Source organism: Lissotriton vulgaris, chromosome 4_1 (assembly GCF_964263255.1).
Source record: "Lissotriton vulgaris chromosome 4_1, aLisVul1.2, whole genome shotgun sequence".
NCBI lineage: Eukaryota > Metazoa > Chordata > Amphibia > Caudata > Salamandridae > Lissotriton > Lissotriton vulgaris.
Genome location: NC_141691.1, coordinates 2019383545 through 2019410984, shown reverse-complemented (window position 1 = coordinate 2019410984; position 27440 = coordinate 2019383545). Strand labels below are relative to the sequence as shown.

The window sequence follows — 27440 nt, the reverse complement described above, 5'->3', positions numbered from 1 at the left end:
CACTGAGGCTTCCCGCACCCCCTTCCTGTAAATTGCAGAGCTGCGGCCCATCTGAACTGGAAAGTCCCCCAGTGCCTGGGGGCGGGCCATTCCGGGTGTGCTGAGGCGGCCTGGCCGGTGGGGGGTGTAGGTGCCGATCGGCTGCGTAGTCCGGGCCCACGCCCATCCACCCCACACCCCAGAACACCTGTGGAGTTGTTGGCGGCAGCCTCGTGGCCTGCGTCCTGCACCACCTGGCGCTCAGTCAGCATGTCGGCTGGCGTCTGGGAACCGGCGGTGAGAGGGGGCACCTGTGGGTCACCTCATTGGGCTGGCCCAGGGCTGCAAGAGTTGGCTGAGAATTCCTCGGTGGAGGGAGACCGGCTGTCGGTTCGGGCAGTGGCACAGGCTGATGCGAGTGCCCCCCCCCCCCCCCATCTCTTCCCGGATCTAGTACTCAGTGGTACTCTTTGCCCCCTTCCTGATGTGGGACTGGCTACCGGAGCGCTGCACTGCTCCGGCTCGAGGATTTGGGGGTACGGAGTCCGGTTTTGAGGTTCTGGGCCTACTCCATTTCTAAAGCTGACTGCCCACTACCAATGGTTGTCCTCCTGCCTGGCCTACGGACTGTGTCGCTCTTGGTGGGCACGGTGGGGACCGGCTGTCAGTTCGGACAGCAGCCAGTGTCAGGGGCGGGCCCCCCGCGGGACCAGCACTGTGGTGCGTCTCTCGACCCCTCCTTCCCATCAGGGCGTGGGGTCCTGGGGCTGCTGTCCCTTGTGGTGTTGAAGGAACAGCCTCCTGCACCCTCCGTTGCGTGGGGGGAGGCGAGGCCTGCCGGGTGGGTGGTGTAGGGCCTGTTGCTTTGCCGCATCCGCGGCCTACCCAATCAGACTGAGCTCCTCCACCGCCGGGTGACTACCCTTGAGGTCCTTTAGCAGCGACCTTTGCCCTTAGTTGGCTGAGGGGGTTTTGGCTCCCCCCACGCGGTTAACAGTTACCACACAACCATTGATAACATCTATCATCAGCTATGGGGAGGGACAGGGCTCCTAAATCCACACCTGCCCCCACGCAGACAAAAATGGACAGGTTCACTACCTCCAAGCAGGAGTCCCCTGAGAAGGCAGCGGTGGGTCCTCCTCCCCCACAAGGCGGGGATCTCGACACCATCCTCTAGGCCATTATCGCTTCGCAAGCATCCGTTGAGGGGAAGATTGGTAAAATGAAAGTGGATGTATCCCTCCTCCGACCAGACCTTCGTAACGCCACTGCGAGGCTGACAAAAGCAGAGTCCCGCATATCCACGGCGGAAGATGACATCGCTCAACTGAAAGACCAAGTGGCCCACCTCCATTAAGGTATTCCCAGAGTATACTAGGGAGGTGCAAGAACTCCGGCGCTCCTACACGGATGTTAAGAAAGAAACTGCAGGCCCTCGGGCTACAATATCAGCTCCAGTTCCCTGCACGCCTACGAGTCATTTTTCAGAACAAAATGCAATTCTTTGATTCCCTCAAGGCAGCATGGATGAGGCGGACGGAGGAACGGCCACTCCGTCAGAGGCATGACCCTTCTCCGGGATTTGTAGGTTCCCAACTCGAAGGGTACTGTCGGCGCCGCACGCAGTCCCGTAGGCGGCAGCAGGCACAGGCAGTAATACCTCGGTCCCGGAGTGCGGCGGTTTGTGGGCAAAGAGACTCCTCCAGCCAGTCGGACTCCCCGCCTCGCAGCAGACACCGCTCTACTGAAGGACCTCCCGGACATTCCACATCGTTAACCTTGGTGGGATCTCCTGGTCCAGACCTGGACCTTTCCCACACTCTGAGGGCATGCCGGGCTCAGTATGTTCTCCCTTCAGTCACTGGGATGGGTCACTCCATCTGTGGGAGTCCAAGACATTGGTGGACTAATGAGTTAATTCATCTTGATCTGATGCCGCTCTGTTTCAGATCTGTTCTTCTGGAGGGGTCCTCCACGCTCTCAACACAAGCGTTTTAGTTTGGTATTCTTTACATGGGGGAAAGGGGCAGGGGGGGTCTACAGATGCTTCAGTTTCTGAAGTGTAGGGTGGGGCTGGGGGGAGAGTTGGGAAGGGTTTTTTCCCCATTGTTGCCATTTTTGTTGTTGGTTTTTTTCTCAGTTATCACGGAATGACACATGCTCATTTTACCAGGGTTGGGGGCGCCCTAATGGCACATCATTGCTGGCTCCCATGCGCATCTGCACACCCCTGTCTGACTATACGTCCTAGACCAGGTACCACCTATCATGACCGCTGATACTATGCCTAGGGCGTCTCTCCACGTGTTGTCATGGAACGTCAACGGACTATTGGACCGGCATAAAAGCACAGCGGTTTTACATTATGCGCAACACCTCAACATAGATATTCTTATCCTTCCGGAAACACACCTCTTAGGTAACTGCTGTCCCTTTTTGGCCCGTTATGGGTATGATAGAGTGTGGCACTCTGGCTTCTCTAGGGGCTCCCGAGGGGTGGCCATCCTCCTGCGCTGAACCCTGCCCTTCGTAGGGTCTCAAGTGTTTCACGATCCTCAGGGTTCATATGGAGCAGTTTGTGGGTCGCTGGGTGGCTCCCCCTTAACCTTATGTCTGTGTATGCCCCCCTTCAATGCTTACGTCCACACTCGCGCACACCGCTTCCCTGATGAACAATATGCATATAGTTACCACGGTGTTTGTGGGTGATTTTAATGCAGTCTCATCCCGGCCCTTGATGCAATGGGACCTCCCTCCACTTCCCGAGTGGCACAGGCGAGACAGCTGAGGAACTGGTCCGAGTCCCTAGGACTCGGAGATACATGGCGCACATGGCATCCCCACACCACCCAGTTTACACATACATCGGCAGCTCACCACACACAGGCACACATAGATGCCATCTTTGTACCTGCACTTGAATGCTCTGCGATTCTAGATGTCTGCGTTCTGCTCGAGGCATTTCCGACCACTCAACAGTACTCCTTATCTCTGGGGCTCACCCTCCCTCAGCCCGTCAAACATGGAGGATGAACGCATGGTTTCTCCAAGATAAAGAATTAAAAATTGTGGTGGGGACTATTTCACTACCAACGATGGCTCCGTAGCTTCTTCTGATATCTTAAGGGAGGTAGGGAAAGCGACCATACAGAGCGTAGCTAAAGGGCAGCTTAAGTTCCAGAGGCAGACACAGTTGTGTGAGATTTCCTCGAAGGAGAAGCAGGCGTTCCGCTTGGAGCCGCTACTGTCACTGTCAGACGATGCCGCTCAGGCCCAACAGCTTGCCCACTTTTGGGACGAAATTAGACAATTATCCCTAGATGCTGCTAAGCTCCTCTGGAGATCATCTAGGGCGAGAGTCTATAGTTGGGGGGACAAAAATGGTACTATCCTGCACAGGCTGGGTACATATCCTAGGGCGAATCGTATTATCCCAGAGGTGGTAGACAAAGCGGGAACAGTGCATCGGGCCCCCGTTGGAAATTGCTAACACCTTCGCCGCCTATACCAACACCTATACACAGCGCACATCCCGGAGCTACCGCTCCCAGTTTTCCTTGACCGAGGTAGGGTGCGTCTTCCTAAGCTAGAACACCCGCTCAGAGAGATCTGGACCGCCCCATCTCTCGAAAAGAGATCGAAGAAGCGATCACCCTCACCTCCTCGGGCAAGACCCCGGGCCCAGACGGCCTTCCCCAAGAGTATTACACGATACCGAGAAACCCTAATGCGCCATCTAGCTGCCTTATTTTATGAAGCCGTGGAGAGAGGTTCCTTTCCGCCAGAAACGGACATCGCCACCATTGTGGTTCTCCTGAAATCCCAGTCTCCTTTCAGTAGATGCGCAGACTATCGTCCCATCTCCCTCCTCAATACCGAAATTAAGCTGTAAAGCCACCATTCTGGCTCCTCAGTGCTTAAAGCCCTACTTTACCTTGTTGGTCCACCGTGTGTGTTCATGCCCCAGCGTTGGACCAGACATTGCCTCCAGAGGCTGCAGCTGGCTCTAGCCCACCGGCACTTGCTTACCCCGTATTTAGCACTCCTGTCCATAGATTTTGAAAAAGCGTTTGATTCGGTAGACTGGACATACTTCCAAGGGGTGCTGGCCGAGATGGGGTTTGGGCCAAAATTCAGAGCACTGGATCAGGGTCTCTACGCCCATCTGAGAGTGCGGGTGCTGGTTAACTGAGTGCTGTCAGAGGCCTTTCCCACTGCCAGGGGCACTAGGCAGGGTTGCCCTCTTTCTCCTTCGCTCTTCGCCCTAGGGATGGAGCCTCTGGCTTCCCTAATGCGGGCTGAGGACCGTATCCATGGATGGGAGTGGCCTAATACGGAAACGGACAAGATTGCATTATTTGCGGACGAAGTCCTGGTCTTCCTGGCTGAACCAGCCTCCTCGGGACCACATTGCCTCCAGATCTAGCAATCTTTTGAGCAGGCCTCAGGTCTGCGGCTGAACCATGGGAAGTCAGTTCTGGTCCCTCTGCATCGATCTAGGAATTGCTTTGATTGGCATTCCACAATACCGCTTCGGCGTCAGTCCTTTAAATACTTGGGGATACGGATCACCCTCCTTCCCGAGCAGGGCTGGTCCCTCAACGTGGCTCCATTGGTTAAGAAGGCCAAGGAAGACCTCCATAAGTGGAAAGCTTTACCTCTGAACCCCCTGGGGAGGGTGGCATTAAAATGATGAACCTTCCCAGGTTTCTTTATGTTCCTCAAAATGTCCCCTTCTGCTTTCATAGGACCTGGTTCCGGAATCTGGACAGTTTAGCCACCAAGTTCCTTTGGAGCTGAGGGAAGGCGCGCCTGGCTTTGTCCGCATGCCGGATTCCCTCCTTTGACGGTGGCATGGGGATGATGCATTTATCGCTCTACTTTTTGGTTGTACGTCTCCTGGAGGTCCACGACTGGTTTATTGGGGGCTGTGCGGACCCGGCCTTCAGGCATGAGAGGAGTGAGTTAGGGCTACCCCAAATCCAATCTATGAATCTATTCCATCCCGAATGCCCGATGTGACGCACTCCGTGCTACTGGCCTGGCGGGCCTCGCTGTGCCACACCGGTTAGGCGCGTAAGCTGACCCAATGTACTCCCCACTGGCATGCGGCCTGGCACCGAGAGGTTAGTGAGCTACAGGGATTTAAAACATGGGACCTCATCGGCATCTCACAGCTAGGGGCTGTTTGGGCTAAAGGCCATATGCTTTCCTTTCAGGAGCTCCAAACTCGTTACTCCTTACATCCGTCCCAATTCTACAAGTACCTGCAGCTGTGACATGCCCTCCAAACGCACATCAGGGACGACACAAAGCTCCCCGAATATAGCCCGACTGAAGCCCAGACAACGATGGGAGACTTAGGCAAGGGGGGGGCATCTCCTGCATATACCGGTCCTTAGTCAATAACACCCCCACCTCCTTGGAGAAGTTGAGGGAACAGTGGGTGGAATGTGTGAGCCCCCTCGACGAGGTGGACTGGCGCGATGCTCTTATGGCCCCCACAGGACAGTTACTGCTTCTGCCAAACTTGAGTTGATTCAGCTGTACTTCTTGCACGCTGCGTACCTCATTCCCCTACGCCTTAATCAAGCAGGCCTGCGGCCAGATGAGTCATGTGCGAGATGTAATCATACCCCGGCAGACTTCTTTCATGTGGTTTGGTCGTGCCCCCGCCTGGGTAATTCTCGGGGGCTATCGTGGCGGAACTTACAGATGTGCTGGGTTGGGAGGTTCCCCATGATCCCTGTCATTCATTACTGGGGATCACAGATGAGCTGGACGAGTCCAGAGCTGAGATGTTATTCTTTAATACAGCTATGGTTGTAGCCAAGCGGGACATAGCGGTGGCTTAGAAATGTCTTGATCACGCCTGACCTTGGGAGGTGGCGTAAGGGACTAGACTAGTGTGCGACCCAGGAGAAAGTCCTGTACATGGCAAAGGAACGTGGGAAAAAATACAGGAGGGTGTGGGGGAAATGGTTGGGTACGGTGGAGGGTTCCGATGCAGTTGTCTTCACATCTTACCTTTGTACTTTTTATGGGGTTTGTGATCGTGAGATGCATTGCCTGCATGATCGTAATTGTATTGATTTCCGTGCATTTCCTGAATTGCTTCATGTGTTTAAAAACAATAAAATTTGATCATCAAAAAAATGTAATCCTTAATAATTCTATCAACATATATAAACCAAGTTCACGAGCAATAAAAGAATTTGCTTACTCATACCATCTTATGCCCACATAAAGCCTTAATCAGCAATAATACAAAAGAAAGAATGAACGAAAATCTAGAGGATGCACAATAAACGAACCGTTATTCTTTAAATACATCTTGGCATTCATTGCACCTAAGCACTCACCCGGCTTTCTTCCTAGCACCTGCGAACTCTCTGGCATATGAAAGAGCTTTCTCGCCATGGACAAATTGTTCCTCCACCATGGTGGAACCCATGGCATTCTCGGAAATGTAGGAGCGCAGGGTGAAGGGATAAAACGCCAGGCCGAGGAACCACATGATGCCGGCGATGTAGCTTATTATGCTGTGGGGGAAAATAGACAGTGTCAAGTTAGTCCACTTAAGATTCAGGACATACAGCTAGAAAAAAATACTGATAGTCTAATACAAATGCAGGCGGAGAAGAACACAAAGTACATTAAAAAGGGGCCCCATTACGGACCACACTAAAGTTACCTTTTAAAGGCACTTTGCTCCATAATTGTAAAATGTTGCTATTGTAAAATACTGTGCAGGGACTGTATAGATGGGCATATCCTTGCAAGGACTGGTGGACCCTTTCTTTGACTGAGAATACATTTCTCATCACGGAATCACATTTGGCTGAGAAGACCTAGTAGTGGTGGCAGCATACGATTATATTTGAAGGAGCAGGTTTTTTTACCAGTTAACTTCAGTGAGATGCATGCTGGCTTTTCCAGTCTGCAGCGGCTTTCAATAGGGTCTTTCACTCCATCCTTGTGAGACATGGATGGAGCACATATAAAGCATGTAAGCTGTGTAGGAATGTGTCCGTTATTATTGAAACGTGTCCTTTAGTTGAATGAAGAGGGAGAACTGCATTATGAACACCTTTTGAGTGTATGGTTCACAAGATGGAAGATGGCGAGAGCCTGCCAAACAAGGGTGTAAATTGTTGGAAAGTCTAGAATACTTCTGAGGAACTTTGAAAAGATCGAGGGTCTTATGATGGAAAGTAGGGAGACAGATGCCTCTTTTGAGGTGTAGGGACAGACCCTGCCCCCCCCCCCCTTTTTTAATTCATCCCCAGAGCTCTGTGTATACAGTGTTGTGCACTAGTCATAAAGGGAAAGCGCTCCTCTTATGTTACTGTCTCACAAGCCCCTTGCAGGAAATGCTCAACTCCACCCACCTTTCTCACAAATATGTAGAGCAAACAGATATTACTGAGTAGCTAGTGTGAACACAAATCCACTTCCCTAAAACCAGACCTGTATCAAAATAAACCAGACCTCTATCAAAACAGATCAGGCACAGGGAAATACAAATGTTAACTCTGTAGGTCAGGGATGGATACGGGGTTGATTAAATCAGTCTACCAGGATTTTTTCAGTGACTGATGACCAGGCTGTGCTGGGGAAGACTTTTGAGTTCCAAAATTGGTGTCTTTGGTAACCAGTCCTCATGTTAGGTTAGGAACAGATTTTAACTCCTTCTGAAACCCTGCAAGAATTTTCAACTGGGAGGAGATTTAAAAGAAAGAGGCACCAATGAGGTGAAAGAGAAATTGGAAGTATACATACAGTGAAGAGCTGCCCAGAATATTTTAGAGATTAATTCAAGCATTCCATGCATCATTTTTTTATACTTTGGTATGTCGCCCTCAGTGGGAGTGGTATTCCCAGATATGGATCCTATGCACACTGTCACTGGAACCTAGCTATACATGGTTGACAAGTCCTAAAGTAGGACAAAACCGACCCTAGGTTGCGTTTTTTTCCAGTTCAAGGAGGACCTGGCCTAGCCGTTTGGGCTGGACTGCTCCCACTGGAGCTGGGTCAAGACTGATCCGCAAATGACTGGCCCCAAACTGGTGCATGGTGTGTAAATAACGATAAACTGGGACGTGGACCTGAATAATTCCTAGTGGTTGAGATTTCAACCATTCCATACATCCCCTTTTTTGTATACTATTTGTGTATACTTTCGTACCTAGAGAAATAAGGAGCGGTGCCGGAAGAGCAGTAGAAAAGAGCGTGAATCATTGACTGCAATCTTGAGAAGGAACCATTGCTGTATGGTAAGAAGTTGAAGTCTCTTGTGCGAATGTTAGTTCACTGCCCTGGTGTGTCTTTCAGTAAGCCAGAGGTCTACCGTAAGAGTTTGCTAATGAAGAGGAGAAACCCTCTTCAGATGAGACCAGGTAGGCAGGCCCATGTTTGTGGCTGCAGGGCCTTTTTGAAACTGCAGAATTGCAGCCACGAACTACTAGACCGATTTGTTGTCTACTCAATCTCCTTCATCAAATCTCAATGGGCATGGGGAATTCTTGGTGTGCGGGCACCAAGCATCAACTGGACTCCTGTAGCTATCCTCCCAGTATCCAAATATTTATACGCATCTTGGGTCAGGCTCTTCGGTCCCATTTGTAAAGCCCTAGTATAAAATGTACAGGACCCTTGGAACGACATCAGTCAGCCAACATGTTCCACCTAGGTTGGCACCAAGCGCCAAGATGCTCCTTGGAGTGATAGCTGCGCTATACAAATGTATCTTCCATTCCATTCCATTTTGAATGGGAAAGTGTGGTTGGGTCCAAGTGCCCACCCAGGAGGCTGTAGGAAAATATCTACAACAGCTGCCGCTCAAAGTACTGCATGCCTGTGCATTGTGCACCAGAACTGCCAATGTCCAAGGCTACCTAGCAATGGTCACTGTGTATTGGTGAGCATGACTTATGATAATTTGCAAGTGGCAGATCCGGCTGAGCAGAGCAGTTGTGCCATCTGGAGGATTACCATCAATGCAAAGGGTGAGATCAAATTTAAAACTGCAAATACCTTGACCAATACTAAGAAGAAGAGAGGACACGAGGGGTGCTAAATCTCGCTGGGTGGGATAACACAGAAAGTGGTCCTGACAGCTGACTGAATTAATGCCCGGACTACAAGACCCACACTACTCTGGGGAGCACCAATAGAAGAAGAACTAGGCTGTGGGAGTTGGGCCTTTTACACAGAGGCTGCTTGGGTTCCATCACCTCTCAGGATTACTCTAAAACAGTACCCACTGATTTCTGATCACCCTGAATAAATCATGTTAATACATAACTTTAGTCTGCGTTTCCTTGGATTGCTCTGCTTCACGTCCAGTGCATAAGGAGTGTACTTGGTGTTGAGCTTTAGGGTCCAATAATAGGAAAGGCTGTAGGACATGAGATGTAAAAAGCAACAACTGTCCACACTGGAGTAACCCCTGCGTATCCTGGAACACCCAAGTCAGTTCCCACATGCACCTGCCTGCAAAACTGAAAACTTGTCTTAACACTGCAAACCTTACCGGTGTACAGTAAAAAACAAAACAAAAAAGAGTAGTAGCATCCGACAGGCCAGGACAAAAGAGTCATGGTAATATAGCAATTTTGTGTACTAATGTGACAATACCCCCACACAAGTGTTGGGTTGAATGGAAAAGAAAAATATTTATTGTCTTACTTAGCAGTCATGCAATATGCACCCTGCTGTGATATGCACCCAGTCCCTTTGCCCCAACTGCTTTTTAAATCACCCCTCTGCTTCTGATGGTACCTCTCTACCCCATGAGCAAACAATGGTTTCACAATGCTTCTAGCCTCGGTGTTATCAATGTACGTTTACTGTTACATGCAAGAATGTGTCAGCATTAGGAGAAGGGGCCACATATTCACAACCTTATGACACTACTTCCAAGTGGGAGAGAAGGAAATGCATCTCTACGCAGGTACTCTATGAAGTACACATATACACGTCAGCATTGGACAAGGATGGCCTCTAATTACAAGTTCAGACATTGTTCACATCGCGCTGCTATTTCCAGACACAATTTTGCGAGAAAAGATAGTATAAATCTGAGCTCATCCCATGCTATGACTAAAAGTGCAAGTTTGCTTTATAGTATTTTAGATTTTCTATGGCCTTGACAATTAACAAATGTGATACTGGATTCTCCCCTAGGTCTGCATTTCCCTCTTCTTCCACTGACCAGTCCTGGCAGGCTCTGATGGCGAGGCCATTTTAAATCAGATTTCACATATGTGTTTGTGTACTGTTTACACTTGCGCCTTTAAATCTATGAAGACTGAAGAATTTCACTAGTTATCTGAGAAATGGGTACTACTTTTGGCCTGAATTGAACCAGACCTCACGATCCATTATTAGAATGTAATCACCACCCTTCATTCAGAAGTAAAATCAAACAGAACAGATACATTTGAGGCGTGAAAGGACAGCTTGCACTGTGGACAACCGGAGGTAAACTTTCACTACCAATAGCACCACTGTACATGTGGTGTAAGAGTTAAGCTTCCACTGCTAACTCCTGCTCTACACATTTCATGCGACTGTAAAGCTTGAACTGCTGATGCACAGGGATGTGAGTTACGCGTTCATTTCTGATACCTGTGCGGTATCTGGAGTAGGAGTGCAGCGTACTCTGCTGATACACGTGCTGCTTTTGTGGTGTGCGAGTAATGCCTACACGTACACCCTTCTGTGCTTTTTTTGTGAGAGTTAGACTTGCACTGCTGATTATTGTGCTTCCCATAAGTCGGATGATCAATCTTCCAGTGCGGATATCTGTCTTGTATTTGTGCTGTAAAAGTTACGCTTGCACTATGGATACCCGTGTGACAGTAGTGATGCGATAGCCAGCCTCATCTACGTGTCCTGTAGTACAAACGGTGCAAGAGAGGAATGCAGTTTGAACCCGGTGTTATACTTCTGCTGTTAGGAGTTTTCTGATTTTATACCTGGATACAGATGGAAAACAATGTTTTCGCTATTGTATTTATAATTTAAGAACAAAAAAAATACAGGAGGTAGGATCTTCTTTCTGCATGACTTTACAATCAGTTGCTCATAACTACTGCACCAACATCAATGCAGACTAACAGCAAGGTGAGTTCAAAAAAGGGATGGGGTTCCCAGAATGGGTACTGCAGTGCTAATGTATTCAGGATGGTGTATTGTAATAAAAGTCACTGCTTGAAGAACTGAACCCCTATAGATGCGTTCGTGCTGCTGTGCATTTGTCAATAATACACTAATTGCAAAAAAGTTTTTCACACAACACATTATTATATGGATAAGGTGAGCAAAAAATAAAAAGGAATAAATACAGTTGGACATGTTAAAACAAATACAACTAAATTTAGGCCAAGAAACCATATTTGTAAAGTGTTTCTGTGGAGTGACCGTGGCGAGAAAACGGAATACTTCCTGTCACTTACCAGAGAGGAGTATTAAGTCTGGTGATGAGCCGGGACAGGGCTCGCCTGCGGTTCGGATCCGACAGAAGCCCCATGGCTTTATCACTGGTCACGAGTGAAAGAGGAGTCTCTGGGGGAGGGGAGATGTCAAACAGCATCAGCAACGACAAATGGATAGAGCATATCATGTTTTACAAACAGTAAAGCACATACATGTGCAGTACTAACGGTGAAGCTGTTGAGCACGGTCACACTGACAGGAAGAGTCAGGGAGGTGCTACTGTCGAGCTAAAGCAACAAAATAATTCAACATTTAGCATTGTCAGTCAACACGTCTCACCTTCCGACTCATTAGCTTTGCAATACCTTTTGGCGTGCTGTAAAGCACCATCAAGATGGTGGGCAGCATGGGCAGAAAAAAAAGCAAATGAGGAAAAAAACAGTCCTGGTGGCTACGTCAATTTGTAGGTGCACACGTGGGAGGCCGTATGCAAGCTTTTTTTATTTAATTTATTTTAGCCGAACTGAGACGGGGCGGTAAATAAAAAGAATGAAAAAGAATAAAATATATTTTTTTTAGAGAAAGAGAGCGATAGAGAGATAGAAAGAGAGATAGAAAAAAGGAGAGAGAGAAAGAGAGATAGAGAGAATGAGAACGAGAACGAGAACAACAGGGATGGATATTGGAAGGGGAAAAGCAGTACATGAGGGAGAGTGACACGAGAGCCGGGGGAGAAACAGAAGCAAGAAATCAGTGGAGTACGAGAAGGGATAGTTAGCGCGGGAGGAGAAGAACGCGAAGGACAGAGTTGGAAAACACATGCAGTCTCAAGGAGTACTTGCGTAAAATGAAAAAAAAGAAGTTTTGAAAAAGTGAGTAGTGAATGGATAAAGTCCAGACAGTTATAGACTTGGTAAAGAGGCTATGCTCCCGAGGTACAAACACAGGATGCCGCTGTCTGGTAGGCTCGACTTGAAAATATTAATACATATATTGTATTCCTTATTACTTTCATCACATTTTCAAACTGTTCAATGTAAAAATCATCATTACCACAATTAACTACAGACAACAAAGATCATAATTGATTAATCATTCCTTATACAATAAAAAACATTATTACGTCACTCCAAGCCCCACTCAACTCGGACACCTCTTATTCATAAAAAAACTCATTCACACCGTCTCTTGAGTCCCTTCGTTAGGATGCAACAAATGTCTCCATGTCGGCTCATTAAGAAATCCCAGGGGGTATATGGCTGGTTGTTATGAGTGGGTATGAATTTGTGTACGTCAGCTTCAGACTATCTAGTATGCACATGGTTCACCTCCTGAATGTTGTTGACCAGTCTGGTTGGCCATCTCTGTGAAAAGATTTCTAAGCAAACTACATATGATGCAAGTATAGGACATGTTAAGGGTAATCTTTTTTGAAGACTGAAGAAAGAATGCATGCTCTCTTGAGATGCAGGATTAAACTAGGGCTTGGAGTCTTGATACTTACTGCCTTGGACAAGAATTCTGATAGATATTCTGGATGTTAATTTTGGTTTCTCAGCAGTATAGAATGATTAAAACTAAGGAACCCACTGTGGCCTCCTTTGTAACTGGTGGGGGGGGGGGGGGGGAAGCTTAGTGAAATCACAGAAATACAAAACTCTCTGGTCATTTGGAAGTGATTTGCCGGTACTGAAAACTACATGAGGTTAGAGGAATAAAGCAGATGCAAAAGAAAGGAGAGGGCTGGGTTTAGTGGAGGGAAATATGATAAACTGGGAAGAGAGAAGAGAATAGAACGTTTTTAAGTAAGGCAATATCCTCAGATGGGGAGAATGTGAATCTGCAGAGTGCATATCATCATCAGTATCTTCAACTATAACGTTTAGAAAAACTATGAAAAAATAAAACCATTGACAAAACCAGAAAGCTTGCAGACAGGTCACCAAATTTGCATCCCCGTTCCCACATCTTGGTGAATGTAAGGACACCCAGGATTTGTGACATGATGCAAGACATAATAAAACTGAATTTGTTTGATAGAAAGGTAAAAGAGGGAAGGGTGTGCACTTTATAAATAGTAATGTTTTCTGTATTCAAATAAACCTCCTTTGTAGCTTTAAAGAACCAATATTTCTTTGAACATGCATGCAGCTGGTGAGGAATATGGGTGAGAAGCAAGGAAACTGCACACTTCTAAAAACTAGACAAAATTTCTGAATTTGGCAAAGAGTCTTCTGTGTGGATTGTTCAAAGAAACACAGTGATTTCATAAAAAATTGATAATAAAAACGGAATAAAAAACGGCCACTATGGTTTTCATTATTAACTTTCTCTATATTGATCAAAGGCAGATCTAGGAAAGCAATATGTTATGTTCCCCAGACTACTCAGTTTTATATACCTGGAGAAATAAACCATGACAAGGATCACAATGAATGATCACTGTGTACAGACCATGCCTAACTTCACAGGGAAAAAAATTCATAGAAGTTGGGTAGCAATGACAGTGAACTGTACACCCCAATCAGAGATCAGAAATAATTCACATCGATTCCTCTTAGGAAACCTAGATAAGCATGTAATGAGATTGCAAGGGAGTTTTTAGCAAAAGTTGTTTGACGCTTAAAATATTAATTTTAAAATTTCGAAACACTTATGTGCCAATTACAACTGTTTAGTTTGATTCCGACACACCTCATAATACCATTAATGTTGTCCCCAATGAACACAAGAGCAGATTGTATAGGAAAGAAATTGATAAAATTGCAACCAAATCACATACATTTGTGAAGGATAATTTACAACAGAAATTTGACAATGATTTTATGTTAATACATTTTTTTCATGGTAGTGTTCAGTGGGTGAATGTCTGGTTGGTGGCAACATGAGAGGCAAGTTAATTACTCTTTTCCCTTAGGGAGATGAAATGCACATGGGGGTGGAGGTAACAGAGGGACGTGTTTTGTGCCATGAGCCCTGGTTCCCCAATCCATTATAATTTGTTCTTTTGACAAAAAATAATCCCTGGTAGTTTAGGGGTATTTCAGGTGGAAACATCCCCGATCTGCTCTACCTGTATGTAGACCAGAACTGTTTAAGAAGGGTCAAAAAGAAATGCGCCTTGGGACAGCTGTCTCAGCTCTTGTAATACAAACTAGCTTCTCCAATTAACATTCTTGGGACTGGAGTGTGCCTTTATGTCTGTTGGAGAGCATAACAGTGAGTTTTACCAATACATGTACATGGTGAGAGACCTTTACTTTGTGTCCTGGGACATTAAGAGAATACTGGGAATTATCCTGTGTGTACAAATATTTCAAGCCACCAAGGACACTAAACTTCAGTTGCATAACCGAACTACTGCAATTAGGTACTCGACTCTCTAGAAACTAGTGAAGTCGAGCAGACAAGACCTGATCTTGAGGAGGTAGGGGCTTCAAAATTAGACAGAATAACTATAAATAACACTCAAACCCAGGTCCAGACAGTGCTTTTCTTTTAAGAAAGATCGTAGCTTTTATTTACAGGGATGTAAAAACAGCAGGGACATATAGGATACACATCAGAAACCAGAACATGTATAATGTTTACTCGGTAGGTATTAGATTTTCGTTGGCAAATGTTTATTCTCTGGATGAACTGAAGCCATCCTAACTAAGTCTCAATAGGTGCGTGATAGAGATGTCATACAGTGAAGCAACCATGCGGTGATAAGTTAGATCCTTTGTTTAAACGGTCTCCAGCTCCAACACTGATCAACTCAGCAAGCTGATGATCCAGATGCTGTTTCCAATCACAAAAATAGTAAGACGCTTGCTTTCAAAAAAACACCTGGCAAACAACGGCTAGTGTCAGACTCTTTGTGTCTAAGTCGAAGGTGCCCTGGGGTAGGAAAGGTAGTGTCAGGGAGTGACAGCTCATGTGTTCATATTTTGAGAGACCAGTTAAAGTCTAAACTGGTCGCACGCTGTTTGAAGTGCAGCATATGCAGTAGAGAGAAGACATGAAGAAAGATTATCTCCCCATGGTACCTATTTTCATGTACCTGTTTCCCAAAAACTATTGGTTGCAATTTGAGTTTTCCAGAGGGGAGGGTTCCCATTGACTAGTGGCATTATCTAATATAGGGTTCGCCAGTTCCGACTTTGCATTGGATTTTGGACTTGGGAACCAACTACAGCTTAAAATAAAAATCTGTGAACCATAAGGGCTAGAAGGATGGTTGAAGTAGTTAAAGATTCAGGACAGCTGGCTACTGGCATCATGACAAGTCCCCATAATAGGGGTGCGAGTATTCTAAATTTCCAGAAGCCTTACTATATAAAGGGGGAATGAGCGGGAAAGGGGAGTGGGGTGCAATGTGCATTTGAATTTTTTGCATCAATGGAAAACTTCTGTATTGCAGAAAAGGCTAAAAACACAAGTAAGGCCCCTTCTCTAATACCGATCCAGAAATTGCAATCCTTTGCCAGTGAGACCTCAAGAGACCAAGGAAAGTGTCTCAATGTCCTTCAGTGCTTGAACTGCGCTCAGCATCCTTGATCATCCCCCCTTCCCTACCCGACCCTTTGTGCCCCCAACTCCAGCCGCTACTCCCCAGACAGCTGCCTCGCTGCACCACACAGCACTGAGGGACCATACTCCTGCGCTTCCTACAAGTTTTCATGCAGTTACTTACACCCAACAAATACCGCACTAACAGCAACCAACACTCCACTCTCACACACTACAACAACCCACACACCACTAGCAGCACTCCCATCTACAGAACACCGGACCGCACACCAACTTCACCAACACCATCATGGACTTCTTTGCACCACTCGCCTTTGACGCGAGTAATTACGTCCTACTCAGAGACCTTGACTTCCATCTGACACACCACGCTAACCTCAACTAACAAGAATTGGAAAAGCAATAGGTCTCGGATTTATTTGAGTTAGAGCTAATGGCATTGTAAATGGCAATGTCTTTTAGCCATGGGTTATGGAGTGTATGCATGTGGTGTGTAATGGAATTATGTGGTTTGGATTGGAATTGTTCACCCTGCACGCTCACACACTGTTCACCCTGCACGCTCACACACTGTTCACCCTGCACGCTCACACACTGTTCACTCTGCACTCACCACTCTGCACTCACCACTCTGCACTCACCACTCTGCACCTCTGCACTCACCACTCTGCACTCACCACTCTGCACCTCTGCACTCACCACTCTGCACCTCTGCACTCACCACCTCTGCACTCACCACCTCTGCACTCACCACCTCTGCACTCTGCACCTCTGCACCTCTGCACTCACCACTCTGCACCTCTGCACTCACCACTCTGCACCTCTGCACTCACCACTCTGCACTCACCACTCTGCACTCACCACTCTGCACTCACCACTCTGCACTCACCACTCTGCACTCACCACTCTGCACTCACCACTCTGCACTCACCACTCTGAATGTTCTGTGTACATTTGCAGAATCCTTCAAAGCATATCTGACATCATTCTTTGCTCCCGGCATTCCGGTCCTTTACACTGCAAACACTCCCGCAAGTCCATGCAATTAGAGGACATAACATTCTGAACAAGCACCTACCTCTCAGTGCCCTCACTGCGTTGCAAAACTTCTCGATGCCGGACAGGAAGCGAGCAGTGATCGGCGCGCGGCGGGGACGCTGGCGCTGTGAGCGTGCGCGCGACTGGATCCGCGCGTGGCCAGCACTTGTCGCTCCCTCTCCCATTAGGATTGCTGGGCGCGTGCCCAGCTCTTGTCTCCTTTTGTCGGCTTTGGAGACTGAAACGATTACAATAGTTATCTGCCGAGAACGCGCTTCGCGCGTCTCTAGGCCGAGACCTAAAAAGCACCTCATGGATGACCTTGTAAACCTGGGCCTCACCAAACAAGTAAAGGGACCTACTGGACTCTATTTTGTCATCTTTGAAAACATATGAGTCCAGACCCCTCATGTCAACTTCAACATCCCCGTCTTGGGCCAATGCACACTACCACCGCCAAACTGGAAGAACAACTGACCAGGACTGCAACACTGCTTTCAACACCCGCCAAAACAAACACAGTAACAGCCTTCCAAAGCTATTAAGAATTTCAACAACTGGATCACCCTTTTAATTGAATTCCTGACTCCCGTCAAGCACAGCAATGCAACAAGATCGAGACCTGAGGACAGTTGATTAATGGAGGAACTCAGACTGTTGAAACACCACCCAAAACAATTGGAACACAAAAGGAGAATGAACCATAATGATGCAGAAAGGAGAACCTTCAAATCCAACCTAAGACGTTATTCACCAAATGATCTGGACCATCAAATGTGAAGCTCTCGGGAACGGCATTGATGCTAGAACCAACAGAAGTAAAAAAATATTTACCTTTGTGAAAGATTTCACCTTACGCTGTCCCCAACTCAATCATCCTCTCTGCAACAAGATCACTGCTATTTACAGCAACTTCAACCAACAATCATACTGACAGACTTGACAAAATTCAATCAATCTTATCCAAAGAACAAATGCTAAGCACATGGTCCATCTTCACCTCAGAAGAAAAAAGTCTCCACCATGAAGTCCATCCACTCTGTCCCATCGGAAACCTGCCCCCACCACACCTACTACAGGCGATTGCAAACCATAAGTGCCATACTCACACCCATTTTGATTTCCTCTACCTCTTAAACGAACGTCCCTGACACTTGGAAACACACAACTTTCCTCCTATCACTGAAACCCTTCCCGGACCCTTCAGCACTTGCCAACAACAGACTGATCTCCCCGCTACCAATTCCAAACAAGGGCTTAGAGAAAATCATCAACATATGCCTCACCAAAGACCTCAATGACCACCAACTCCTCAACACCACTGAGTGTGGTTTCAGAGCTAACAGCACAGAAACAGCCCTCATTGCTGCCAAAGAGGACATCCGCATGACACTGGACAGAAGAGACAAAGTGGCCCTCATCCTCCTTAACCTTTCCATAATATTTCACAGACTCCGACCCCATCCTCATTCAACACCAACATAACATCGGAATACAAGGACACATACTCCAATGGATCTGCTCCTTCCAGACTGAAGGACCCCCATTAGGCTGCTTGCCACTGTACACCTCACACACTCGGGTCTTCATATGCAGAGTTCTGCAAGGATCCTCGAGCCCCACCCTCTTCATCACATACATGATCCCTTTAGCAAGCATCATCAGCTCGCACAACATAAACATTCTCTCCTTTGCCAACAACATGCAACTCATTCTCTCCCTCACAGACTGGATCCAGTATCTGGAACAAGTTCAATGATTACAACTCTCTGAAGATGGACACCAACGAGACCAAAATTGTGATTTTTGGGAAGAGCACTTCACCGGGGGAATGAACCTTGGCCTGTATTACTAAAAGGGAACACTGCCCCTGTTTGTGCTACAGTGAAACTTCAAACAAGTGTGCCACGTGCAACCAGGAAAAGTGCACCGTATTATGAAGAAAGTGTCGCCCTCGGGACAGCCACAAACTTGCGCTGCCCTGGGGCAGCACAATGAAGTGAAATACAGCAGTTTAAAAGCTGATCCCTGTTTAACTGGGCAGTCGGCAACCTGCCTGCACTTTCAAAAGGGATTAGACAGCTCCATGCAGGAGGATGCACAGAGTGACTGAAACTACGTACAGAGGGATGTCTGGGGGGGCAGGGGAGGGGGGGGTTCCATGGGACCCAGTATCACCACTTGAGGGACCTGCCCTCAGGGGGTGCACTGACAGTGTGCCACTAGTTTGTGGCACACTTTCAGTGCACCTCACAAGGCCACATTTGTCTCTGTGGCCACTTCGGTAATCCTCCATGAGTGTAGAGGCAAAGTAACCATCATTTGCAAGAGGCCACCCCCCATGCAAATGAGGGAACGCCCTCTCACAATAGCCCTGGCACTACAGATGCGTCAGCGCTATCTGTATTACAGAAGGGGCCACACAAGCCTCTGCAGCCCCTTCTGTAATACCAAAATGCCATAGGGGTGCGCATGTCCAAGGCGTCCCAGGGGAACTTTCTGTAATACAGCCCCTGACGGTCAACAGAGCTAGGAGAAACACCCACACTTAAATTCCGCAAGAAGCTGAAGGACTGGCTTTTTGAGTAGTCCTACTAGGCCTTACGTTTGGCTAGACTCACACCTGCTCATCGGCAGGATACTTAACTGGGCGATAGTGTACTCTACCAATATGCATTACAGAACATTTGAACTGTAGCGTGCAAGAGAGCGAATGCCTATGCTCCTGTGTCACATTATGAAATAGATTTTCAGGATAAGAGGTGCAGAAACTGTGCCTCACATCAGAAGTGGTCCTATTTCAGTGAGACCTCAGGGCTTTGGTGCAGAAACTGTGCCTCACATCAGAAGTGGTCCTCTTTCAGTGAGACCTCAGGGCTTTGGGAGGGGTTCCAAATCCTCCTTCTTACCCCACAGGATCCACACCAGTCAAGTCCAGCCACATAATGCAGACAACTAGAGAACGATCCCTGCTTTCCTGTTGAAAGCCATGCCAGCTGGAAGTAAAAGTTGATTTCGCAATCTTCTCAAATGCTGTCTTATCCTTTTAGGTAAATAAACTCAAGAGTGCCAAAAATAGAAGCATAGTATTCTTGAAAATAATTTCCCTGCAAAAATGCCAGCTTTTAATGTTGTGTCCATGAGTTTGGCTTATAAATACCAGGTTGTCATTTAGATCAAATACTCTCATATAATATCAGTACAATACCCATGCATCACAATTACGTGCAAGAGATGAGGCTCCTTTTCAAGTGGTAGCGGTCAAATATTCGGAGTAAAGGCAGTAAGCCAGAAAATTCAACAAAAGAGATGCAGGGCACAACGCCTATGAACCAAAGGCCCTCAATAAGTAATGAAGGGGTACATGATGAGGGACCTTATTGAGGAGAGACTGAGGGGATGACGAGTAAGGCAGGTACCAGCTGAAAAGAATACCTTCTAGGAGGTATCGGTCTACCTTAGAGACATATGCGAAATAATTGCCGTGGAGTCCTTTTCAGCACCCACGCTAACAACGGCGGTGTAACTAGAGTAACAGAGTTCCTGATCCCAACCCTATTTGGCTGCTAATAGGTAGGTTTTGGTGGGAAGGGTAAGTGGATGGAAGTCTGGCCGTGTAAGACCGGCACTTCCTCGTTTACACAAAGCCTGGGGTCTACCCCCTGAGTTAAGGTGACCTCTTAGCCGTTACTTACACGGTCCTTCCGTGGACTCTAAGGTTTTCTCCGCTGTTGCTTCAGTGGGTGTCATTTGTCTGTAATTTCAAAATCACTTCCGGGTCGCCAAAGAACCAGTCTCACAGCTGAGCACATTCTGGTCGTGGCCTCGGATGGGCGGATAAGGCGGAAGGCGATCTAAGATTGGAGCATTGGCGGCACCTCAGCCAATCCTAGCCGTCTCATTGAACTCTGAAGTGCTGATTGGCTGTGGAGTTCACTTGTTCCTGGTCTGCCCCGCTTCTGACAGTTGATGGGCGTGGCCACAGCGGAGCTGCTGGACGCAGCTAGGGCTTGGCTGGTAGCGTGCCTGAGGGTAGGCGGCAGGAGTGACCGGTGAAAGCCTTTCTCTGTCCGTGCAGGCCGGGCTCGGTTGCTGCCGTCCTGGCGGAGAAGAGGGGATGGGGCGTGGAGCAGGGCGACCCCCGGTGCCCGGAGTGAGCAATGTTTAAACGCTCGTACCAGGCCCATACAGCAGTGCGTCTGTGGCTCAGACCTGTTCCAGGCTGTAGTGAAATCGATATGTAGAAATTCCAGAAGAAAAGGAATGAATTTTAAAAGTTTTATTTATAAGGTAAAAGAGCTTGTGGCATGAGCCGTAACAACAAGGAGTCACGGAGTGTGTGACAGCTCACTCCAATGACGTCAGTTTTATACCTGCTAGACCTAACAGCTGTCCGCGCGCCTGGCAACCAATAGGAACTGTCCGCAACGGTTAACAACTAGACCCACAACATCTCCCTTTTTATGGGAAAAATAAGTAGATAATTCATGCACTTTAAATGTAACAGTAGAGGATGGATAATGCTGGAAAAAGTAAACTCCTGGTCCCTTCTAAGTACATAATAAATAACAATTACTTTGGAACCCTAAAGTAAGGTTCAGAATGGGGAAAATCACGGTGTGAACCTACAACTAAGTCATACTACCCCCGCCTGGTTAGAATTAAGTTCCCCGCTGTGTAGGAGGGAATCTGATTCAATATATATAAATATATATACATACACCTGAAATTAGGACACATCCCCTTTCTTTACATATTAAAATACATTGTTTCTTTACTGGTGGAAAAGGTGCAAATAACGTCCCAGAAGAGCTGGCGTTCTTCTAAAAAGTTCTTAGTATTTTGAGGGGGAGTGGAGTAGTCTCTATCATAGGCACAGCAACTGTGTGTAGGACGATAAGGTTATCGTTGTTCTCATCCGTTTGAACGTCAACCTCTAGGGATTCTTGCAAGATGAATTGCTTCGGAAGTAATATTTTCCATCTTCACCAAATACCTTCTTAGCCCCATGTTGAATTTCTATGTTTGAAATGAATACATTAGTCTAATGAACAAAATATGAGTTCTTGGATACTACTACACTTTTTTAGGTTTCGGCTACCGTCCCACTGCGTAAGCAGTGGGTGGGCGGAGCCGAAATCTTTTGTTAGTAGTAGGGGGGCCTGAACATGCCCCTCTTCTCCATTGGCTGGCCTCGTAAATGCTGGCCAGCCATTGGAGGAGAGGAGCGTCACTAAGTTCAGGGCCCGCCTTGACGCGATTCGGGGGCGTTACTGGGTCTTTTTTTAAGCCCCGCTCCTTGATGCTGTGTGTCCCGGGCCGCGCTGTGATTGGCTGCCGGCCCGGGACACCCTCGTGACGTCATTCCCCGGGCCGCGGGAGATTAAAATAAATAATTTGGAGAATGTATGTCTCCCGTGGACTTCTATTGAAGAATAACACATTACAAACAAACGGGGTAACGCAGAAAAAGTCAAACGGACCTGGGTGCAATATATTATGAACAACAATTGTTCCAATTATTGTTCATTCTTTTGAAGGATAGGCATTTTCAGGCAGAAATCGGGGGTCTCCCACTTGACTCGGGTATGTTGTCATGTATGAGTTACTGATATGACAAGATCACTGCGAGTTCAGGTTACCCTTGATGATACAGCCCTTGTGTACCGTTCTCAACGAGAGTCAAGTCCACAATTCCGAAAAAATTGTGGCAAAAGAGTGGCGTATATGCTTGTTCAGAAACGTGAGCAGTATGTCTTCTTGAACTGCACATATTCTTCCCGCTGCACCCTGTGAGTGCTGCGTTTCCTGTCCCGGCGTTTGGAGTTTTAAACCAAAAACCTATCCTACGATAAATCACTTGGCCCGAAGGTGTTTTATACGAAGGCTTTGGTTGGTCAGCAGGTGTCAGCTGTACACCTGTCCAGTGTGTAATCAGAGGGGGAGGTTCTTTGTCAAACTAGGCCCGCCAATAAAGCGTTAATTAAGGTCATAGTTTCAAAATCTCTGTAACCCCGCAACCAAACAAGCGTCAGATGACTGTGGTAATCCTGTGCTTGTTACGTTCATAGCGGCGTGGGGGGGGGGGGGGGGGGGGGCAGTCTTTTTTTATCGTCGTGGAGGACCGGCGTGGACATCGTTGGTGACAGTCATTTCTCGGTATTTGCCCAAGTGGTCATGGTGAGTGGACTTGGAACGTAAAACACATTGACGTTTTGCAAAGGAGCGTAGTTATCTGAAATTGTCTTGCATGTTTGTTTTAATTCTTAACAAACACCATTGTTGCAAAGCAGGGTAATCTATGGAACATCCGTTATCGACGGACTAGTACTGGCCACACCTTTTTACGAATGAAAAGGTCTAGGAAGGTGAAAACAAACGCTACCTTTGTTTAAGCTAAATATTTTGTTCGTAACTAACAGTCCCAGGGGAAGCAGGCAGCTCTGGCCGCAGCCAGGGGGAGCAGGCAGATGTCACCGCACCGAAGCAAGGGGAAGCAGGCAGCTCTGGCCGCAGCCAGGGGGAGCAGGCAGATCTCACCCAAGCCAGGGGAAGCAGGCAGCTCTGGCCGCAGCCAGGGGATGCATGCAGCAAGGTGTCGTGGCCAGAGGAGGTGGCAAGGAGGTCGGACTACTGGGAAGGTCTGGTACCAGGCATTAGGAGCCGCTGAGCAGGTAGTGGAGATCGAGACAGGACAAGACGGGCGGTACATCAGGCGGAGAGCGGAAATTCAGGGGTCCGGAGCGTGATGGAGACAACAGACAGCTGTGTCATGATAGGCCGGTGTTCATTAGAAGATGGGGGTGGGGTGCAGCTGTGTGTTAGGGGGTTGTGGAGAAGGCTGGTGTGCACTGCTGCATGGTGGAGCAACCAACTGTGCATGAGGAGAGTGGGCAGAGGCGGCAGCGGTGCACAGGGAAATGGGCGGAGCAGGCGAGTGCATTAGAGGATTGTGAGCAGACAGGTGTGCGCTGCTGCATGGTGGAAGAGGCAGCCATGCATTAGGAGAATGACGGGAGCAGGCAGCTGTGCATTAGGAGAGTGGTCGGAGCAAGCAGTTGTGCTATAGGAGACAAGAGACGGGAGCAGTCAACTTTCAAGAGATTGGGGAGCAGGCAGCTATACATTAGTAGAGTAAACGCAGTAGGCAACTATGTATTCTTTTAGAAGGTGGTGGAGCAGGCAGGTGTGTATTAGGGGATTGTGAATAAGGCTGGTGTGCACTGCGAATCAGACAAAAGTGCAGTAGGAGGTAAGGGGGCCGTCAACTGCCAAAAAATTAGTGGAGCAGACAGCTGTGCATCGAGTATAATGTACCAGGCAGGTGTGCACTACGGCATGATGGAGCAGGCTGCTCTGCTTAAGGGAGTGGGCAAAGCAGGCACTGTGCATTACGAGATTGATCGGAGAAAGCAGCTGTGCAGTAGGAGACAAGGGACATTTCCTTCTTTCTTGTTATTTACTTTATTTGAAAAATGTATATAGCGCAAATAGCTAATTCTAGGTTAACTGGGCGCTGTTCATTTAATGAAAAGGAGCAGCAACAACCCCTCACATAGGAGTGAACAAAAAATTGCACGATTACGGGTAATCAAAATGTACACAATAAAATGACATTTAAAAACAAGAGGGAGTCAAGAGGTCGGCGAAAATTTGAATAAATAAAAAAACTTTTTATAGTCTTGAGAAAGAACAGCAGCGCTCGGGGGCACTCCCCGATTGGGTACCAGAGGGTGTCCCTTTATTGGGTCGCTCTGGCATGGCTCTTTTAAGAGGCCAGCTGCTTTTCTGGCCCCAGCTCTCTCTATCTTGAGTGAGACGAGTTTTCACCCTGTAAACACCGATACCGGTAAGGAGCAGAGAACAGATTATATACAGTGACGGCGGGGCCTCTATGTGGAAGTAGGGCCAGTTCTGAGTCCAGCCAGGCCAGAATCACTGAAAGTCTCATAGAGATACGGTACAATAACAGACCGGTCAGTCCCCCAAAAACTCCATTGCGAGCCCATCACACACCGGTGCCTGAATTAAATGCGAGTTCATGCACACACTGACGAAGCAGGCTGATATATACTAAATATAGAACTAAAAACATCCATTCCAGGTTTCCCCCCACTTCGACCTCCTGCAATGTAAGAGAAGGCTCGACCTCCTGCTCTGATTTTGTCTGTGCGTGTTATGTATGCTGGTAAACGTTTGGCTGAGTAGAAGTTTCCGGGTGGTTCCGAGTCCAGGCACGTTGGTGAGGAAGAGTGGAATGGCAGGAGTCTACCCTGTGTTTGCCTTTTATCTAGTGCTTGTTTTCGTAAGAGAATGACATTTCAGGTTTAGAAATGTTCAAACAAAAAGCAAGCCATGTTGTGGTGAAGGACACATGCCCTGCTTCTATTGATTTGGCTAGGATACTAGAATGGGATAGATTGGATTGATGGTTGTTTAGCAAGAAGCCAAAGACGGACACACACAAAAGTATATGAGTAAAACTACTAGTGTGAGGACGGTCTTAAAAATCCACGCACGTGGAAACTGAGCTTGGGTGTGTAGCAGTAATATACCCAGTTTAAAGGGAATAAGGTGACACGTGGCATGGGTGTGCAATACTAATACACACACTTTAAAGGGTATAAACATAGTAGAACTGCAAGATATTTTGTGAGGCTGCAGGGGGATGACTCAGAAGTCACATTAGTAAACATTTTGTACAGACAGTATACATAGAAGCAACAGCCTCTAGGCAGACGTGGTGGAAACACAAACAGTGCGTTTGTTCTACAATGTCTGAAATAGACATGGAGAGACTGCATTAATATCAGCTAAGAGGAAATGATGAAGACTTTGTAGGGTCTGTATGTCAAAAGAAAGCAGGACATAGGCAGAAAGGGCCTCATTAGTGGCTTCGGAGGTTGATGACAATGGCATGGACTCACAAACACTTTGCGATTCTAAAAGTCTGTGATTTAGGTGTGAAACAGCACAATTTCCCACCACTCTGATAAAACATAACTGGCATACACTTCGGCATTAATATTGCTGTATGTGGAGGGGTCGGGGGAAGAAAGGTTTATTGTGAAGGAAAGCCACTCAAAGAAATCCTTAACTGCACCATAGCATGTCTGCAGTGGACAAAAGCAGTGGTGAATGTGTTATTAAATGCTCATTTACCATCTTCAAACACATTCCTCGTCCCATTCCTCACTAATGCAGTTGTGAGGCACACCTCACCTTAGGCACTCGAAAATCCTTTCCTAGCCAAAACCTTCCACTCTGAATCTCAGGCCGTATGGTTTCATTTAGGGTTCAGTCTATCACTTGGTTCTGGTATAAATCAAGTTAACGATCTAGCTTTCTTGCTAAGGAACCTTGGTGATTTAACATTAGTGGTCCTCTTAAGATCCAGTTCCTGTGTAGAATATATGGTTTACATGATGGTAACCATGTTGCCAGATTATCTCGGTGATACTCTGAGCCTTTCACTTTTGCGAGCAGCTGTAACCTGCAGTTGCATGAAGAAGAAATTAGCTAGCAGGGGTGAAGGGCCATTTTTAGTTATTTTAGATTATCGGCGACAAATTACCAGGGAAGGGAAAATCCCTGCTTCATGTCCTACACACAGGGTGCTCTGCAGCAAGCCGTGTAAATGGCCAGTGGGGCACCAGGTTGCCTGGATACTGCATCACTGCAGGCCAGTTGATCTAAACTTGCAGTAGGTGTCAGTTTTCTGTCCAAGCGTCGTAGCGACATTCTTTACGTTTTTTTAACTCTGGCTGTGGCAGCAGCACTGGTTATGCGTTCATCATGCTTTCTGTTTCATCCTGCTTGAAAGTGTAATCTTGCTCCTTATCTGTGTTTCTGAGTAGGCAGAGGGTTCATGCCCTCTCCCAGTATTCCAGTAGGGATCTCCGGCCAGCTGTTGCACAAATACTTGATCTCAAAATTGTGCAGCCCAGGATCTCTTTTGAAACCTGCTTGCTTCCCTGCCCCCTGGCTGTGCTTGCTTCCCTGGCTGTGCTTGCTTCCCCGCCCCCCTGGCTGTGCTTGCTTCCCCGCCCCCTGGCTGTGCTTGCTCCCCGCCCCCTGGTTCCCCTGCCCCTGGCTGTGCTTGCTCCCCTGCAACCTGCCTGTGCTTGCTTCCCTGCCCCCTGGCTGTGCTGCTCCCCCGCCCCCTGGTTCCCCTGCCCCTGGCTGTGCTTGCTCCCCTGCAACCTGGTTGTGCTTGCTCCCCTGCAACCTGGCTGTGCTTGCTCCCCTGCAACCTGGCTGTGCTTGCTTCCCTGCCCCCTGGCTGTGTTTGCTTCCCTGCCCCCTGGCTGTGTTTGCTTCCCTGCCCCCTGGCTGTGTTTGCTTCCCTGCCCCCTGGCTGTGCTTGCTTCCCTGCCCCCTGGCTGTGCTTGCTTCCCTGCCCCCTGGCTGTGCTTGCTTCCCTGCCCCCTGGCTGTGCTTGCTTCCCTGCCCCCTGGCTG

At 47.6% G+C, this 27440-nt stretch overlaps 1 protein-coding gene across 1 annotated transcript in view; it reads right to left on the bottom strand.

The window, feature by feature from the left end:
• The window catches only part of GPAA1 (glycosylphosphatidylinositol anchor attachment 1), a 106831-nt gene extending 86018 nt beyond the window's left edge, over positions 1 to 20813 (bottom strand). The window contains exons 1-3 of the mRNA XM_086966426.1: positions 20676 to 20813; positions 11448 to 11556; positions 6345 to 6524 (exon numbers count right to left, since the gene is read on the bottom strand). Coding sequence (XP_086822552.1) covers positions 6345 to 6524; positions 11448 to 11521 — 254 coding nt within the window. The 5' untranslated portion in view covers positions 11522 to 11556; positions 20676 to 20813. The remainder of the gene's footprint in view (positions 1 to 6344; positions 6525 to 11447; positions 11557 to 20675) is intronic.
• Between the last annotated feature and the right edge of the window lie 6627 nt (positions 20814 to 27440).